A 14,245-nucleotide genomic window follows, 5' to 3' on the forward strand; every position below is an offset into this window, starting at 1 on the left:
ACATCAATCGAGCTAGAGGTAACAGAAGTATGTGATGGTTGACTCGTTTCCCTCTGAACCAATGCATGTTGTACAATTTTTTTCGCGCCTCAATCGATTTTGCCTATCAGCCATAATACTTGTAAGTAAATCACACGAGCGTTACACTCAAATATATGAAACACAATGAGTTCAAGCAAAAATTGCCAAAAGAATGCACTGAAAAAATACGGAGATGCATCTCTAGTTTCTGAATAGTCAAAACGGAAAATTCCAGAGATGCATTTATGGAATTTTCTATAACTCAAGTCAACGTCAATGACGAGAATGCAATTCCCAAAATATCAAAAATAACGCAATGATCAATAAAACTACCTATAAACATGTTTCTCATTTACATAACATGTTTAACTACCTATTTCATTACCTAATCATCAATTTTTACAAATTTATACACAAATTCAAAAAAGTTTAGAAAAAAGAAAAAAACTTACAAGCTTTAAAGTTGGTTGAGTGATTTTGAGAAAATGTGAGCTCTTTGATGGAGTTGATATTGATGCAAGAAATTTTGAAGTTGGTCGAATGATTTTGTGAGAATGAGAGTTAAGAGAGTTTGAGAAACTTGAGACTATTTTTTTTAAAGTAAGGAAAGAGAAATGGTTCTGACGCGTTTTTAAACAAACAGCGTCTAGAGATGCGTCTCTGTAATGTACACATAAATGCATTTCTATAATTTTTTTCCATTGACTAAAAGCTTGATTCAAAAATGTCTTAAGTTGAAGTGCATATGAAGATACATCTTCGAAATTTAAGAGTATTATTGTATTTTCACAAGAGTGTGGCAATAATCCATAGATTACCTTAAGTATTCTCCTAACATAAATTTAGATGTACAAAAAAAACACTAATAATTGTGTAATATATGGGAGTATTATTCTAAATACTATATTGAAAATTCTAGTAACAGAGGATCGATGTCGTATCGGATGTTATGACATACTTAACAGATTATTAAATTAAACAATAATTAAACAATAACAGTAAGGAACGCATATAATTGTTTACCCAGTTCGGTGTACCACAACACCTACTCTAGGGGCTACCAAGCCAGGAAGGAAATCCATTATAAGGAGTATTAATTCAGAGCTAAACTACCAGTTTACACCCCTCACTTAAGACCTACCCAATACAATCTCAATCTAATACTAGACCTGAGTTCCTACTCACTCCCCCTCAATCAGAGCAGTGATAAAAAAACAAACAGACACAAGTAAATTCAACTTGAAGACACACTTCAAACAAATCTTGATCTTGCTTAAAAGCTTCAATCAAGTGACACAGCACTCGTGCTTAAAAGCTTAGAGTGACACAACAATTACAATTCAAAAACACTCTACTCCAATACAATTATCAAAGTGACAATTGCCTGGCTCACAATAGAACACTAAGAACAATAACCCTAACGCACATAATGCAGCACACTGAATTCTTCACGTAAAAATCTCTGCTTCTTCAAGTAGGATTACCAATCTTCTTATAGGCAGAGCATGGGCATTGGGCCTAACAAACACAAATTAGGGTTAACTGAGTTAACCTAATTTCCACATAATAATCAGGGTGTTAACACATATGCTGTAGATGAGGCTTTCTACTGATATCCACTCAGCACTAAATTGATATTTTCCTAAATTATAGCCTGAGATAAATAAGGAAACATAGCCATTGTTGTCAAATACTGATGTCACAACATCCAGCATGAAACCCAACTAAATCATGTATTAGCTTAAACATTCAAATCCAGCAGAACACTACAAAAAGCATATCATGACATCAGTCAAGACATCAGACCACACAGGGATGTTTTACCACAAAATGAAGCCAATCATTAACATCTACATATATATTAGCTAAAATATATATTTCTTTTACATTTAAAAATTAAATCAAGTGAAATGTAAGCTAAAATTGGCTGATAGAAGAATTTTGGCTGATAGACGAATTTAAGCAAATTTCACCTTTTTAGATTCATTAAATACTTAATATATATATGTCCCTCAATTTTATTTTATCTAATTTATGAAATTAATCATTCTATTTTAAATTCAATCAATTTTGATCTTCATGGTAATATTCTATTTTAAATTCAATCAATTTTGATCTTCATGGTAATATTCCTACGCTGCAAATATCTAGACCAATTGTTACTTTCTATGGACCGCGGCCGTTGGATCTCTTGCCGGTCCAGAACAAGATCAAATTACAAAGAATGCACACAAATAACATATAATTGAAGGATATACATGAAAAAAAGATGAAACTTGACAAATATTAGAAATGTGTGCCTTAGAACCATTAGCAAGAGTGATGTTTATAGATACTTTAAGATGGAACAATTGAGAGATTAGAGAAGGACTATCAACAACATCATCATAAGCACTAGAATCTAAAGGCAAGAAAGTGAAAGCTAGACAGTTGGAACAAATGGTATCACAAGCAATCATCATTAAAACCATCCAAAGAGCCCAACAACCTATGAAGCACCGACACCTCTAAAATCAGGCGTGTCCGTGTCCGTGTCGATGCCGGACACCTGCACCGACACTTACAATTACATTCAATTTATTCATTTTTTCAAATTATTAACGGTGTCGCCGTGTCAGTGTCGGGGTCGTTTTAGGGGTGTCCGTGCTTCATAGCCAACAACAAATAGTAAACAGATGATGGTTTAATCTTTAATTGCTCATTCACATGAAAATTTCAATATGCTGTTCATAGTATGAAAAGAAGAAGAAAAAAAAAACAGTTAAAATGGAAAAGGTAACAAACCTTACCTACCTTACTCAATAAAACAAAAACAAAAAATATTAAAAATGTATAAAATATAAAGTACAAAATACACATTAAAATCATAACAAAAATAGTAAAACAAACTATAGTTCAAACTAAAATACAAATTCTAATAACCTGTTTATAAAGGGTAAATAACAAAACCCAAGTTGAAGCTATCTGTAATCTGGAAAGACATCATTCCAGCATATGGAATAGCAATGCATGTGCTCTTCCACTATAATTTCTCTGTGCCATGTTACAATACATGTGAGACATTGTCCTTGCCTTTAATTAATCCTTTGACTTCATGTCCTCATAGCACATGCAGCAAGTAATGCAAAGGATTCCTGTCTCTACTTCAGCCATAATGTATATAACCTTACTTCCATGTCATGCCATGCCATGCCATGTCATGCCATCCATCCAATTAGACATCTCTACATTAACATACCTTTCTCAACCTCTCCAACTTTTCAACACATTGTTTCCTCAATGCCTAACAAAAGGACTAATCACTGATCTGCTGCAACTACTAGTTTATTTTAACAATCAATTTACATTAATTTAACAAATGTTGCTAAGTAATATAACAATAGACAAAATAGGATCATGTCTGGTACTAGTATAGTACCATTTGGTCTTCAATAAGTTCCATGATAATGCTGTCCTACCGAGTTTCCGGGAAGAGTTGATGGCAGCGACGTAGAACAGCTTCTAGCAGCACCTCCTTTGATGAGACTGCCGCCTCGCATCTCGAGAACCTTCTTGTGACAGTTTGAGTGAACTGATTCTACAAAAGTGGGGCTGTTTGCTGGACGGTATTCAGGATAGAGGCGGCCTGACCTGTACCGAACACCACAAGCATTGCAGAGCGTTTTGGGACCGTTAGGTCCCTCTCTCCATTGTGGAGTCTTTGTGATCTCGCAATGCGTGCATTTTCTGAAGGTAACTGACTCTTGAGATCCCGTATCAGCATCGCCTGAGGGCACGTAGACGTCCTTTTTTCTCTGTTTCTTAGAGACATGTGTTTTATAATGTTTTTGCAATGTCGGTGAATTCGGTATGAAAGAAAATGAAAATACAGGATTTGACTTTGAGGGACGCCGGCGTTTACTTCGAGGGCGCTTTATTGGGAAGACGGGCAGGTCAAAGGTGGAATTCTCAACTGAGGAAGCACCACTACTGCCTTCGAAAACAGAAACTGGGCTGTATTGAAGCAAAACTTTCTTTTCATAGAAAGAGGCGTCCTGGTTAGGAATAGTTTTTCCATATAAAGAGGCATCCTGATTGGGAATAGTTTTTCCATATGTTGGTCCAACAGTCTTTGCCACTTCTTTCATTGAGGAAATTTCGTTACACTGCAGTGCCAAGTTACCATCAAACCAACGGAAAACGAAATATAAAAAACAGATGCAATATCAACGGATATGATTATTTAAATCAATAATAAAAAGAGGAATCTAGATGATATGCTACTTTGCTAAAAAAATGTGCAATCATATACTATACTATACTTATCAATTATCAAATTCTGTCAAGTCAAATCATCGTAATTGGGATTCGGGAACAAGAAAACTAAGTCGAACTTCCATCTTACTACAGTTTCAGTTTGCAACAATTGATAATATAGTGTCGAACTCTAAGAAAGTGTGTGACTAAAGAGACTTGAAACTTAACCATTTTCCAAATCTAGTTTTAGCCACCTTACCAGACGGAAGATGTTTGTTCAATTTAAATTTGACCAGAAACAGAAATTGTTTGGTGCAAGGGGCCAGTTATTTATTACAGGATCCCACCATTTACTCAATACTATCATACACGACACGTTCATCTAATCATCTACTACTTAATGAAGCATGTTTTACATATTTTCTGCATACCCTCTATTCATCATCCAAAATAACCAAACATTTGCAAACTTCATGATTGTTCAGATATATTTGCCAGAAATTTTCTCACTTTTACAGAGCAACACTCCTAAAATTATAAGGTATGAGCACCGAGCTGTTGTTAGGACCTGAGACTTAGAAATTTACGCGGTGAAAACTAATATATATACTGTTCATGTTATTAGACCTCTTTAAAAAATACAAATTAATTGAATAAAATTTATGGGTCGTAATGAAAACAATTTTAAATCTGAGAACCAAACATTAACTATTGATAATTTTTCACGATTACACAACTAAAAATTAACCAAACGACTCATTTACCAACCTATATCATTTTATTTCTGTTTCTGTTATTTTTGTCATCTTTTTTCTTTTTTAAAGCCTTCTAATGTGATCCAAAAATGTATACCATGAGAAGAAGTTTCGGCAAAATGAATGGGGAGGAAAGAGATAACTCAAAGCTTCCTCCCTTTGTCGTGAAACCCCTGAAAAGTTTCAACTTTAGGTGTATCAAGGCTGCAAAGTATAGACAGAATAATAGCAGCAACTCCAGGACAGCTTAGGTCAGTAACAGATGAAACAAGTGAACCTTTCTTACAATTTTTCCACTATAATATGTTCTATGGTGATTTCCTGTTACAGCTGATAACGAGTAAACAATATCTTCCGAGGGAATTCTCCGTACCACCGCAGTCAGTGTGTTACTAGTCGCGGAACAAGTGCATCAATTAAAAACTACACACGCTATTACGAGTCTTTTTATATTTGAACCCTCTGCGCTGTTATGATTTTTTTTTAATATTATTACTAAGGTTTTTCAACTTCTAGACCAAAACCATCTTGTATTCCCCAATTGTGTTTTGCTGAAACCCTTTACCGCGGCTCTCAATTTCCAATCCCTTTGCATCTTTCACCGTGAGCAACCAAGGCACCATCACATCGTACATCTCGCATCGCAAATTCCCAGTTGTCACCCCGAAACTCCTTACCACTGCCGTTGTTCTCAATTTCCAATCTCATTGTATCTTTCACCGTGCACAATCAAGGCACCTGCCCTTCATACATCTCGCATTGCAACTTTTAATTTGATCTGAACAGGTATCTTATCTTTTCCTTTACAGCTTGATTTCAACAATATACTATGTTTTATTAAATAGAAAAAAAATTTACTTATGGTTTTTTGCAATGGTTCTAGCATTGTGAGAACAGTGTTGTCGATGGCGGATGGCGGTTTATGGCAGAGAGCCAAAATCCCGCCATACCGGCCGATTTGCGACACTGTTATTGTGGATTATGGCGGGAAAATCTGCAATATCGGGCAAAATTTATCATCGCGGCGAGCCCAAAAACCACCATGTATATCCACAATAGCGCTGCAATGGCGGATATTTGATAACGGTGGTGAAGACCATTATGGATTTGATTTGATTTCCTGTGATATAATTTGTTATTATTAATCTATTACTGATATGGTTTGAATTTAATTAAACAGATGCCATGCCTTTTTTCCGTGAATGGCACGGATCATTTAGACTATAAACGAGAGAGAAGGATGATGAAAAATAGGAAGATAAGGATGAGATAGAATAGATTAAAAAGATCGAGAAAAAGGTAGGCGACCTATATCTTCATGTGTATAATAGCAATTACTATTTTTTAATAAATTGTCCCCACCTACCTAGGATTTTGGATCCGCCATTGGGTAGGCAATTAAATTTGCTCAGTAATCCTTCCTATTATGCGAAAGGCGTGAAAACTGAATCTCTAAAACATGAAACATCCATTTCTTTCACTCACATTCTCCTAAATCATACCATGTTCATTCTACAATAGTGTTGTTGATGGCGGATGGGGTGGTCCATGGTAGCCAAAATCACGCCATACTGGCTGCTTTGCAGCGCCGTTATAACAGATTATGGCGGAAAAACCTGCAATATCAGACGATATTTACCATTGCGGCGAGCCCGAAAAAACCACCATGTATATCCGCCATAGCGGCCATGGCGAGCCCAAAAACCGCCATGTATATCCGCCATAGCGGCCATGGCACCGCTATTTGATAACACTACTTGTCCCTTCTTTTTATCCATTAAGTAGTTTGGTTATGATATTTTTCTGTCACTCCGACAAATTTCCAAGCTGACACCATTCAAATTTACTTTAGTCTGTCACTGGTCATACAAAAATTCTAATTGTAAAAACTCATAGTTGCCCAAGTACCAAGAAGACAGCTGTGGAAAATCCAACTACAAGTTTCTAGCAGTCTAAGCAACAGCATTAGCATTTCCGACTAAAGGTCTGAAACAATTCATTCATAAGCATGGATAATCTCGAAGAAAACAGCCACGGTCAGAAACTGAACTTCAAAAAATATGGATAAATCATAATTGCATCCTTAATGCCGGCGAATCCATGTTGTTTCAGCGTCACGTAATAAAACGTTATATGTAGTTAAGTATCATTGAAGTATAATCATCTAGTCGCAACTTCAAATGTATACAACTACTAACAGAAGCGAAATACATCAAAAAAAGTATCAAAACTACAAACAGAATACTCACAGGAGCAGCAGAGAAGCCATTCCCAACTTGGAGATTTTCATTTTTAGTTTTGCCACACAATCCCACTGGTGTCACTGAAAAAGCATCAAAACACGGCTCATCAATGCTTTGAAATCGAGCACTCCAATCTTCTTCAACGGGATTAGTCTCAACATCTTCTAACGGAAAATCAAAAAAATGAAGCTCATCGAAAATCTCATCCGACAATCCATTAAAATTCTTGTCAAAAAACCAAGAGTCCTTCATGTTAGGAATATCCTGTTACAAATGCCATCAATCACACATTATCACTTCATTACAACAAAAGTAACAAACTATAATTCATTGGTTCAAATCACCTAAAAATTCAAACTTTATACTATAAAAACACTATCTAATCAGACCCAATTTTGTATAACCATGTAAAACAACGTAAATTACATGTCACAGTTAAATTTCACACATTGTAAATTTAGGCAAAAACAATAAAAATCCATCCTTTTTTATCAATTTCCACCATTTATAGAATTACAAAAATACCCAGAAGAATAAATTGAAGAAAAAATGCATGCAATATCTATATAGTGTGTGTTAAATGATAAGGGGGTAAAAGGGGTTGAAATTAACCTCAGGCATAGTAGTGGATGAGTGATGAAATTGAGTACATTGCAGTGAATTGGAGGAGAATCTGGAGAAGAAATTGAGAGAAGAGAGAGAGGAAAGATGTTAGAAATGGAGAAAAGAAAGGAAAATGTTTGTGTGAGAGTTTGGTAAATTAGGTTTTGTTTTTCTCCATGGCTGGCGCTGCTACTATGTGAAACACCTCATTATACTCTCGTGACTTAAATAAATAAATATTATAAAACATTTTGGCAATATCAATATTTATAAATTAACATTTTTAATTTGTAAACATTTAATTATAAATGTATTTAATGTTACATAAATAATTTTAAAGAATTTTATAATGTAAGTTATAAAAATAGTATTAGTTTATTTAGTCAGATGTAAGTTTAAAATGAAATTTATTTACATATTGTTCATGAATGACATCTTGTAACAATATGTTATATTATGATATTATTTCTTAAAATATTTTCATATATAAAGAAATGTCGGTGTAAATTTATTATAATTTAATAAAGTATATTTCGATGTTTGTAAGTTATTTAAACTAATTAATATTTTTGATATTAATATGTACTTAAACTTAAATTTAAAATAATTATTATGTTTGTAAATTTTATTATCACTTTATCTATTTATTTATTAAAAAATGTGAATAGATAAGAATTTAATTGGAATACATTGACGTTATAATATTTTATCTATATTTGATTTTTATTTAATAATTTAGAAAACAATAATTTTGAGCGGTCGTGATGCACTGACATGTAAAAGATTTACACTGACATAACAATCTCTAATATACTTTTTTTTATATTTAATCATATTTCATTAGTGTTTCATATATAATTATTTTTTATAATTTAATCGATGTTTGTTGGTGTATATTAGTCATTAGGTCAATATAAATTAAAAATTAAAATTAATATTACAATATTATTCTTTAAAATAAAATATTTATATAAATAGCCATATACGGAAATATGATTATACATCATCATTTTTTATAATTATTAATTAAATCAAAAATATTTTTATTTTTACACTCTAAGACCATAAGTATTAAAGTCTAGTTTGAAAGAAAAGGAAAGAAAAAAGAAAGAAAAATAAAGAAGGTTGGTCAAATGAATGTGAAGGTGGTAATGTAACGGTGATGGAGCATGAGATATGGATCTAAAAGGAATAAATTAAAAACAAAAATAGGTGGATCTTGAAAATATTAATATTTATTTGAATAATTGTATCATACGCAGATTTGATTTCATACATAAAAACAAAATCCATTCAGCGATCACCGACGGTCGACAAGGGACCAATCACAATTATTATTCAACTATTTTTTATTTTTTATTTTAAATGTACTGTCTATTATATCCTTATTACTAGGAAACATGGACACATTGTCACATCTTGTTATAAATTTGTTTATTATTAGTTACACTAACAAATAATTCAAATGTGAATTCAAGTATATGACAATTTTACTATACTTAGTCAAATGTTCTTCCAAAGATAAAACGCACTTGAATATAATTTTATCACGTTCGGTAGGTATTACTCTGTAGTTAGTATGGGATTTTTCTCTATAAATACTACATTTTGTAAATTATTAGATGTATTCGATCAAGCAGATTAATATATACGAAAATACTATTTTGTCTTGGCTAACCCTGAAAGGAATTACGTGCTGAATGACACGTATAATCAGACTAATCTTCAATTTGGACATGTAGAAGCGAACAAGTATGAGTTTGAACATGCCACAACCATGATGTACATGCCACAACTTGATGTACCAGTACAAACCTCGATGAGTTTGAACACACCTAGACTGGTTATTGGTTATGTTGGTGAAATGGCATAAATTACAAATCCATTGCACCAATTTAATACATTGTTAGTATTTAGAATTCATGCGAGAAACAATGTAGTGGTGAACCAATTGAACTTATGGATGAATCTCACACCTCATGTTCAACCATAACAAGGTTGTTGAAACTGCCTTAGATAATATGTGGCGCTAGCTAACCGCAACTAAGGCTAGATCTCCTAGACACCATGTGTTTGATCTCAACCTCATAGTCAATATAATTAATAGGTATGTTGGGATTTAACTTAAGCATGTGATTACAAATATGTATAGGATGCCATATCCTTATTGGGTGGACACATTGATGTATCTTCCCTAAGGTTGCATAGTTTTAGACTTTGTTACATTTTCTATAAATATGGAAAATCAACTATGGGCAATATTAAAAGGTTTACTGCGTAATTCATTGAGGGAAACCATAATGAATTTCACAAACTAAAATTGTTTTCATGACATATTTTATTAACTTCAGTCCAAAGTTACAACAATTGATCTAATGAACCTGGAATAACAAGTGAATGAAACAAATGCTTACTTCATTGAAAGGTTCATAAGGAGTGATGGGAAATGTTTGGTCTAGTTTTCTGATGTCAAATATGAATTAATGACCATTAGTACCATGCACCCATGGCTAAAAGATAAGATGGTTGGACAAGCCTAATGCAATTTAAAGGATCTGACTTCCAAAGCAACATGCGTCGAACAATTTATCTAGGAAATATATAATAAATGTGTTATACAAGGAGAGACTCACACTTGATCCCATCATTGATATTGAGGAATATGGTGATGATATATTAGTCGAGTCTAGTTCATATACATTAGCATCTGATATCCAATAAGGTAAAATATATTTATGTCATGTTTTGGCTTGATATATTTGTGACATGCTCAAATAAGGGTGACACATAGGATCCTTCCCCTTGAAGCATCACCTGGGTGTTACCAAAACGTGACATGGAGGGGCTTGCCTGCAGGAAATGTGTATAATATAGTTATCCCATCATTAATTCCATGAACGGAGTCGAACCAAGATTCCCTATGAAATAAGGATTCAACAGTTAACCATTGACTGAGGGGATTTTTATCCCTAAGAAAACCCTAGGCTCAAGAGTATCTATAAATGCCTTGCTTCTTTGAGGATAAAGGAAAAATCACAACTGACCCAACATTACACATAAACACAAAGCCTATCACCTCACATGATTTGGTTATCTCTTACCACCATAAACATCACCAAATAGGGTTCTTAACCATCATGAGCAAGACCTAACAACTCTTAACTACAAAGGAATCTGAGTATCATATATCTTGGTTGGGATACCTTGAAAACCTGTACTTTTTAACAAGTAAAATGGCACCTAACATGGGACCCTAATAAAACTAAATTGAGTCACACCTTCTTTTACAAATCGCCATTTCACTAGCTACCACCCCCTACATCAGAGGACACCAAGGGTGGTAGTGATGTCAATTCGTGGCGGATAACGTGCCATCATGGATGAGCTACACCGTTAGAATTAGAATTTGGAGGGCATCATCCTCAACATCCGAAAACGTCAACTAGAGACTAATACCTAGAAGATATGGAAGTGTTGGTCCCTTTGTAACACCCTCCAACTTTAGTTATAAATGAGGTTAGTTTAGAGTAAAGTTATTGGTGGACTTACATGGGTAATAGTATGTGTTACTCTATTGATGTGTATTGTAGAGCATATATGTTGATAAATTACCCTGTTGATGAGTAATGTTGAATGAAAATATAACTATATGCATGTGTTGAGCTGTTATTACATGTATACATGTATATTCTTAAGGTGAGTAGTTCAAATGAGGAACTACAATGGTGGTCTGATATTGGCGTAGTTTTCGTTTCGGATGAGGATCTGTTGTTGAGTAGTGTATTGATGTTGTTATTTGCATTTCATGTATCATATTCATTGGTGGTCTCAGATTCATTGGTGGAATCGTTGGGATGTTAACAAAGTCGTGCTCCATACGCTCAATGTTATTTCCAACTCCAAGAAGGGTGCAACAGACATCCACCCACATAACGACGACTCCATGGTCATCGCGTTAGGTGTGATGAAAAAAAGATCAAAAGAGATCTTGTAGACCAAGGAAGCTTCATAGATACTCTCTAGTGGGATGTGTTTGAGAGGCTCCTCCTCGACCCAAAGAAGCTCCTCCTCGACCCAAAGAAGCTCCTCCTCGACCCAGATGACTTAAAATCCTTCAAGGGGTCGCTAGTAGGATTCTCTACGGAGCAGGTGCAAGTGAAAGGCTACATAAAACTGAAGACCACATTTGAAGTGAAGGAGCAAGCCAAGTGATTAAGGTCTGGTATATGGTTATTGATGCTCCTCTTATTAAAATATGATTATAGGCATTCACCTTTTAATCAATTACAATTCGCCTTGTCCGCCTCATGTTTGTTCATGAAATAATCGCTCTTGGACGGGCGGGTGGGAGTTATCCAGTGAGATTAGGAAATTACCAGGAAGTGTTACGTAGAAAGTCTCAAGCTAAATAATATTCGGACCTTGTCGCGAATACCAAGAAGGTTGGTTTGGAAGTAAAACTGCTAGGAGAGGCTCACGGAGGCTAAAAGACCCCCCCCCCTCAGACTGACTAAGAAATTGAGGTTTAAAATCCAAAAGGAGTACCCTCTAGTGCGACTTATTTTACCATCATTTGTCTATTTTCTTTACAGCTATTTGGTTATTTTTGACTATTTTTTATTAGGCGAGCATTAAATCGATGCAGCTTGTAAGAACATGTTGTTTTATGGTGGTGCACTCTTTTCCCTTTGTACCATATACGAGGTGAGGGTTTTTAATGGAGTTTCTCACTCTATTATTCTTAAGAATATGCATTTTCTATCCATTCCTTTTGAATGAAACCAACAGGTTCTGAAGAGGACCATCCTTAGAGGCGATAAAAACGCTAGACCCTTAAGAGGGATCCTTGCCACCCTTAAAGGTAATTAAAATGATTTACTCTAAAGAGGAATCATTTCCACCCTTTAGGGAAATTGAAATGCTGGATCTCTAAGGGGGTCCTTAACGCCTTTAGAGGAAATAAAAACGACGGTTTCTCATGAGGGATCATTGTCGCCCTTAGAGGTTATTACATCTTTGGATCCTAATAGGAATCATTGTCACCCTTAAGGGAAATTAAAATGTTGGATCCTTTAAGGGGATCCTTTCTGCCTTTAGAGCCAATAAAAATGTTGGATCCTCATAAGGGATCCTTGTCGCCATTATAGGCAATTAAATTGATGGATCCTCAAGAGGAATCCTTTTTGTCCTTAAGAAATGGATATGGCGAGATCGGACATAGAAAAGAACTTTTTGAGGAAAGGAGTCCCTAGTTGGCCCTCGTAAAAAACATTATGACCGAGGCACGGAATGTCTTGCAGTACAGGCGGAAGAGAACCGCAAAGTTAGACAAACACAATAGTTTATGTTTATTTATATTTTTTTTGTATTTTTCATAACAAGTTATGTATGGTCTACACATTTTGATTTTATTTTAATCAGTGTGTGAATTTTTAATGCATGTTTGAATCAATTAGTGTATCTATTTTATAATTTATGACCTAAAATATAAGTTGGTCTTAAAAAGTGTCAATGTTAAAACAATGTTGCTGCCTTGAAAGCATTCAGGAGGTTTTCGGAGATATATATCTGAAATAGTCCTTTTTTAAATGACTTCAATGAATATTTCGGAAATACATCTCCAGATAAATTAAATAATATACGGAAATATATCTTCAGACTAAATTTTGTTCAAAATTGAGTGTCTATAAAAAGTTACGTATTGAGTTTTCAGATGTGTGAGATGCATCTCATAAAATGATAAAAAAAGTATTTCCCTATATTTATTCGTGAATATTCATTAAACCATCTAACTTGTATTCATTCATGATAAGTTTTACCTACAGTTAGCCACACCTACATTTTTTTTATTCAATACCTACCTTGAATAGAAAAAAAAGAAAAAAAGAGACCAAGTCCCCTGACCCCAGTCCCTTTGGTAAGATGTACATCTATTTTTAAGTGGTGTATCATTTGTTAGGGTCGTTGGATTGGTAGGTATGTATACGGACACTCACTTTTAATAGTTGGATGCAAGTGCAATTATCTTCTACAATGCCGCGACCGACGACACTTGCATTTCACTCCGACTGCTCCTATCTGCACCCTTTTTATGACACTATTATTAGCCACCTAAACTATAAATAATAGTTTGGATTACCATATTAAGATGATTTAAAACTAATAAAACTAGAACAAAAATTAAATAGTAATAATAACATTAACAATAATAATAATAATAATAATAATAATAATAATAATAATAAATGTTTTTATTGTAATTAATCTTGTCAAAATTATTTAATTAACAATATAATATCTAAATTAATGTTTATATTTTGGATTGAGTTATTTAATTATTTTACAAAACTTGCATGAAATGAATTGAGAAATTTTCTTCCCCAAAAG

The 14,245-nt window shown here is 34.0% G+C and overlaps 1 protein-coding gene across 1 annotated transcript; it reads right to left on the bottom strand.

Moving 5' to 3' along the window:
• Window positions 1–2,379: 2,379 nt before the first annotated feature.
• Window positions 2,380–8,067, bottom strand: LOC131653844 (GATA transcription factor 11-like). The gene is made up of 3 exons (XM_058924146.1): window positions 7,868–8,067; window positions 7,262–7,519; window positions 2,380–4,166 (listed from the first exon to the last, which is right to left on the bottom strand). The coding sequence occupies exons 1-3, from the start codon at window positions 7,874–7,876 to the stop codon at window positions 3,450–3,452; spliced, it is 984 nt and encodes a 327-aa protein (XP_058780129.1). The 5' UTR covers window positions 7,877–8,067; the 3' UTR covers window positions 2,380–3,449.
• Window positions 8,068–14,245: the final 6,178 nt, after the last annotated feature.

The sequence above is a fragment of the Vicia villosa genome, linkage group LG2, assembly GCF_029867415.1.
Source record: "Vicia villosa cultivar HV-30 ecotype Madison, WI linkage group LG2, Vvil1.0, whole genome shotgun sequence".
Taxonomy (NCBI): Eukaryota; Viridiplantae; Streptophyta; class Magnoliopsida; order Fabales; family Fabaceae; genus Vicia; species Vicia villosa.